This window comes from Mastomys coucha, unplaced genomic scaffold (assembly GCF_008632895.1).
Source record: "Mastomys coucha isolate ucsf_1 unplaced genomic scaffold, UCSF_Mcou_1 pScaffold20, whole genome shotgun sequence".
NCBI classification, from domain to species: Eukaryota; Metazoa; Chordata; class Mammalia; order Rodentia; family Muridae; genus Mastomys; species Mastomys coucha.
In genome coordinates, this window is record NW_022196903.1 from 64,859,078 (window position 1) to 64,865,301 (window position 6,224).

General features: G+C 46.1%; 1 protein-coding gene across 6 annotated transcripts in view; it reads right to left on the minus strand.

Moving 5' to 3' along the window:
* Smyd1 (SET and MYND domain containing 1) overlaps positions 1-6,224 on the minus strand; it is a 61,754-nt gene that overhangs the window by 9,789 nt on the left and 45,741 nt on the right. For all 6 annotated transcript variants that reach the window (XM_031382123.1, XM_031382122.1, XM_031382117.1 and 3 more), the window contains one exon: positions 1,737-1,926. In XM_031382123.1, coding sequence (XP_031237983.1) covers positions 1,737-1,926 — 190 coding nt within the window. The remainder of the gene's footprint in view (positions 1-1,736; positions 1,927-6,224) is intronic.

A 6,224-nucleotide genomic window follows, 5' to 3' on the forward strand; every position in this document is an offset into this window, starting at 1 on the left:
AAAAAAAAAAGACCAACAAGCAAAGGGACCAACAAATATGATGATGCAAAGAGACTCTTGGAGAAGACAACTCAGGAGCAATATCCAAAATAGATCCTTCCCAAACAGCCTGGTGATGGATGGATGGTGGGCCTCTGGCTTTCAGAACTGTAAGACTGGTGACACTAAGGTTTAAACTGCCCAGTTAGCAGTTGCCATCTGCTATAGCAACTCTAGCAGTCTAAGATATGTATGTGGCATCTTTGGGTCCCTTAACTTGTTTTCCTTGAAGAACAGATCTCACTGCAGCGCTGCACATAGACACCTGCAGCATGCACATAAATGGTTCAGGGAGTTGTTTTCTTTCTTTTTTTTTTTTTTTTTTTTTTTTTTGGTATTTTTTCGAGGCAGGGTTTCTCTGTGTAGCCTTGGCTGTCCTGGAAGTCACTCTGTAGACCAGGCTGGCCTCGAACTCAGAAATCTGCCTGCCTCTGCCTCCCAAGCGCTGGGATTAAAGGCGTGCGCCACCACTGCCTGGCTACTTTATGGTTCTTAACAGCGCCAGTACAGTCTGTCTTTATCCATGTATCTTATAGCAAACATGTATGTGTCTCTTCTGGGTAGATTCTTAGAAGTAGAATCTTCTTGGTGAAAATGTTTATATAATATAATAAGAATAAAAATAAGTTACTGGCCAGAAAATCGTGTAGAGCAGCCCAGGGATGAGAGAGAGAGAGAGGTGCACTGGGGTGTGGGGGATGTTTTCTCAACATGAATGAGTGCATACACCAGTAGGTAATGGAGCCATGGGGCAGATGATAACTGGAACCCTGGAATTCACCCAGCACCTCTGCTCTCACTAGGAACATACTTCCTCCTACACACAGGATTCGGGGGGTTGGGGTGTTGGAAGTTCATGTACGTGTACTCACAGACATTAGTGGAGTAGCAGGTATGGAGACGCATCTAGTAATCTTCTTGCATACGTCTACTGAGACCTCCTTACTGGGGAAGAGAGGAAGCCTTGAAAACTCCCTCTTCCATTTTTACCACCGTGATGCGATAGCCAATCACTTTGTACCCTGAGATTTTCCCCCTTGACAGAATGACAGATTATTTCCTCTAATCACAGGGACAGAAAATGGCCTGAGCGTTTTGAGCGTTTTGAGTTCTCCCAACAATGAGAGTAGTGCCCCCATGCCTGTGCTAAGCCACCCTCCACCCCTGTGTGCTCCAAGGGAGGAAATGGAGGCGCAAGAATTGGCATCTTGTTTTGGCTTCTTGCTTATACTGTTATGTAAGTGTCTGAATATTTCACTTGCATTTCTGGTGTGCGGCTTTAACTGGCTCTTCTGTCTCCTGATAACTCAGCTCTCTCTCAGCTCAGCTGAGCTCCCGGTATCCCCTTGGCAATCCTATTCAATCTCCATAGTACCCATCTCCACACAACAAGGAAATCCATAGCAATCCCTTTTGGATTTTGATCTGAAGTTCTCCACATTATTTTACCTGCAGGCTCAGGGTGGGGAACTGAATCCTGCTGACTGCCAGGCCTTTAATGCAAGTCATCTTGTCCAATGTTCATAATAACCATGTAGTCAGGCCATTGTTATCCTTTCACAGGGAAGGCTGGCTTCTTCAAACATCCCCAGATCATCTGGGACCTGCCTGCCTCGCTCTTTTCTCTCTCCATCCCACACCACCCATCAGGGCTCCTGGGAAGGCAGCCTCAGACCCTGAAGCAGGGTTGTGTGTACCTTGGGGTCTTCCTTCACTGCCAGGAAAAGGTCATCTTTCAGCCCCTTCTGGCAGTGCTCACAGGAGCAGTCAAAGTAGTACTGCTTCTTCAGCTGCTTCCTGCGCTCCTCACTGAGGTGGAGGAAGTCTATGTAGGACACCGTCAGCTCCTCACCTTCTGAGATCTTGCCCAGGGCCCGGAGCTCAATCCTAAAGCAAGACAAGAGAGAGTCAATAGAACCTTGGGCTGATCAGCATTCTCCAGGGCTCCCAGCATCCCAGCTTCAATGATGACAGCCTCCATCCACCAAGGCTCTGAGAAAATGCCCATTCCCTCCAGAAAGGTCAAAACCTAAGGCAGAGTTATCATTCTCATCCGGTGTCATGTCTGCTCCATTCAGTTAACTTTTCTGGAATTAGTTCAGATAGAAACCCCATAAAGGATCAGGCTTGGTCTTAAAGCCCTATTCAGCTTCTATGTCCACAGGTTTATACACTCAGCTACTGATCAGCTGCCACAGAATATGAATGATAACAAAGAGAAAACAAGAAAATATCCAAAAATCATTTCCTTAGTTTGAAGACTATGTCCTCTGTAACATACATGTGAAGCTGCCGCCATCTTAGCCCATTCTGTGCTCAGCCTTTTATGCTCCTTTGTACTTTATGCTTAGGTCCAATGGCTCAGGCCTACATTATATAGAGGACGTGTGCTCACTGGAGACTACCCAAGGGATTTGAATATAAAAAGGCTAGGGCTATCAGTCTGATTCCTTTCAAGTTTGTTGGAAGATGGCACTAACTTTGTTAGCAACAGTATTTTTATTTTTTAATTTCCTCTCAATCTAGGGGAGGCCCTCTGGTTACTCAGAAAACTACCCACCTTAAGTGTATAATAATACAGAAGGTGATGAAGTGAAAAGGGCCCCTGACAGCCATCCAGCTATGCCTGCACAGTGCCTCTCAGCCATGCCTCTCTCAGCCATGCCTCTCCACCACAGTCAGACTGCAGGAGGAGGGGGGAAGGTAAGAGAGGAAGGAGGAGGGGGAGGTGGAAGAAGAGGAGGAAGAGGGGGAGGAGGAAGGGGTAAGAAGGAGGAGAGGAAAGAGGACGGTGAGAAGGAAGAGGGAGAGGAGTAGGAGGGGGGAGGAGAAGTGGCAAGCCTGTAAGATGAGTCCCTGTTATGTTCCTGAAGCCCCGGGAGCCTGGAGTTTCACTGCCTAGGTAGTAATGGCAGAAAGCAGCAGACTGGAGCAGAAATTCTTGGTTTATCACCCCTAGAAAGATTGTCAAGAGCTATGTGAAAGATCCCAGCACCCTCGAAAGGTCCAAAGGCACCCCGTTATGTGTATTCTTCGACGATAAAGAAGCAACTGCTGAGAGGCAACTACTTAAGGTTCCAAAGTGATAATGTTGGGGACCGAGGCGGAAGCGTGACTCAGTAGGAGACTGCTTGCTAAGCATGCAGAGAGTGCCGGCTCAGAAGTCAGGAAAGGGGAGAGAATGAATTCCTATGAACCAACTGAATGGTGCCTTTGAAAGCCTGAATCCTGCCCTCCTTCATTCCCCTTGAATGAGGCAGGAGGAAGAACCGGGGCACTTTTCATATTCTGTCTTCTAAGACACAATTAAACTCTATATTGTAGAAAGAAATCTGCATGTGTATGTTCCTGATAACTCAACACTGGTTTATTCTAAGGTAACTATTACCAACACACGCATGTGTGCGCGCGCACGTGCACACACACACACACACACACACACACACACACACATATACACACACAGACTCACGCATGCGCACAAACATACACAGCCCAGAAACCCACTGAGCAACGCAAGGTCAATAATACTGGCATACTAACCAGACCCAGTATTTCACAAAGAGCCTTGGCCCAAACATCCACAGAACGAGGTAAGAGTGCTAGAAATTATAGCACAGACACTGTGAGTCTCAGAGGCGTGGCTGACTGAGCTCCAGGATGACTGACCTTCTGTGTCCCTCTCTCCCACATTATAATCTGTGACACAGAGGCAGCTGTTTCTGAAGATGTGGTCTGCTACTTCTGCAGACCATTGGCTCTCTGGGTAGAGCACAGTTTAAAATGTTAATCCCTGGTGGTGCCAGGCAGCTAGAGCTCTGGCATTCCAACGATGCTTTCCAGTTTTCTCTAAAGGGTGTAGCTAAAGTAACAAAGACAAATGGGGGAGAGGGTGGAGGCGGCGGCATGTGATCCTGCTCACTGCTCTCTGTGAAGCCTGTATTTCCAACCTGTAGAGAACCCTCATTTCACAGAGAAGGCTGCCTACATGAGAGAAATAAGTCATTTCCTTCAAAATTCCAGAGTACTACAGAGGCAGAGAATTTAGGTATCCTTGTACCCTTCAGACTGGCAGCTCATGGCTTTCAGCTGCCTCCTGGGTCTGTGACAGATACATGGGTAAGGGCCTTATTTATAAGGCTCCATTGATGTTCTAAAATGTCCTATGTGAGCCACTCCTGGGCCAGTGAGGACAGTGGATGGCTAGTGCCCTGGTGAAATAGGAAGGCAAGTTGGAAGCATTCCTCTGCTGAGCTACATCTCCAGCCTCCATAGTCTATATTTTGGGCATATTTGGGGGACTATATATTCCCCTGTAGACCCTTTACAGAGCTGGCCACCTTAGTGACATCGTGATGTGGTATGCTTCAGTGGCAGATTGGTTGGTATTTTCAGAAACTCTCTTTCCCATGCAAGACTTCGGGTATACTGGATTGTTTAAATAATGGGGGTGGGGAACCAAAGTGAGTGCATGTTGTAACACTCTTGAGGATTATGAGCTTGAGGTCAGGCTGTCCAGGGCCAGCCTGGGTTATTCAGTTAACCCCTATATCAAGAAAGAAAAAGAGAGAGAGAGAAGAGTTGGGGCAGAGAAGAAGAGGAGGAGGAGGAAAATGAAAGAAGACAAGGAGAAGAGGGGAGAAAAGGTAGAAGGGTAGGTCACAGGAAGGGAGGAAAAAGGAAGATTCTAAAAATAAATTAACATTATGTCACTTAAATATAAAAATATGCCTATAGCCGGGCAGTGGTAATGCATGCCTTTAATCCCAGCACTTGGAGGCAGAGGCAGGTGGATTTCTGAGTTCGAGGCCAGCCTGGTCTACAGAGTGACTTCCAGGACAGCCAAGGCTACACAGAGAAACCCTGCCTCGAAAAAAAAATGAAAAAAAAAAAAAAAAGCCTATAATCTCAGGTACTCCAAAGACTAAAGCAGTAAATTGAGGGCCTACCTGGACAACAGAACTCAAGGCGAGCCTAAACAAGTGATGGTCCCAAAACAAAAAAGTAGAAAGGGGGCTGGGGATATAGCTCAGTGATAGACTGCTTGTCTGACAGCTCAGGCCTTAGGTTCAATCCCTAGGACTGGAAAGAAAAGAGAAGGGGAGTAGAGGTGAGGGCCAGGAGGAGAGAATCTATAGATCCCCACCCCATTTTACACTACAGATGCTTCTCAATACATAGCAGGGTATGTTCTAATAAATTCATATGTTGAAAACACTGTAAGCATGTAATGTACTGAGCATCTTGGCTTAGCTTTGCCTGCCTTACATGTGCTCAGAACACGTTCAATAGACCATAGTTAGGCAAAACGAGCCAGCACGAAGCCTGTTTTATAGTGAAGGGACAAATGTCCCATAGTTTGTTTATCACTGTCCTAAAGGTGAGAAATGTCATAGTTATACCTTTACATGTTTGTTATTACCATAAAACATAAACACTGTTAAGTCAAACCACCGAAAGTTAGGAAATGTCTAAACTCGGAATCAGGGATTAAGGGATGAACAGTGATTAAAATAATCACTGCAGGACCCGAGAATTGAGGGCTTAGCCCTGCTCCTTCGTCCACCCAGCTTCCTTCGTCAAATCTGATTCACCCCGAGACCCAGACCCCTTCCATCTCCAATACTCTACAGTTCTGTAGTGGAGCTAACCAAACCGCAAGCAAGCAACTCATCCAAGTGTTTCTTGCAGACGTGAGGAACAAAGCCAGAACCACATAGACTTAGAAGTCCTGAGAGTTGTTTCATTCAATGTTGTTTATTTTGTTATTTTTGTTTTGTTTGGTTTGAAACAGGTCTTATGTAGTCCAGGCTGTCTCAAACTCATTTGTACCCAAGGATGATTGGAAATCCTGATTCTCCTGCCCTACAGCCCTACTGCCCAAGTTATGTGCCTTTGACCTTCACACTCTAGGTTTGGAACCCCAGCCCGGGACATGGGGAGAGTGATCCAGTCACAAACAATACACATACACAGATATACCAACCATTCCTGCCCTCGCTGCAAAGCTCAAATTTTGGAATACAACATTGTGCTTTAAATCCACTTGAAGCCAGTCTTTAAGCTCAGATGAAGCAAAAGCCCATGTGCTCATCATTAAGAAAAGCCCAAGGGCTATGGAATGTGGGATGACCTAAATGTGTGTTTCCTGGGATGACCTAAATGTGTGTTTCCTGGGATGACCT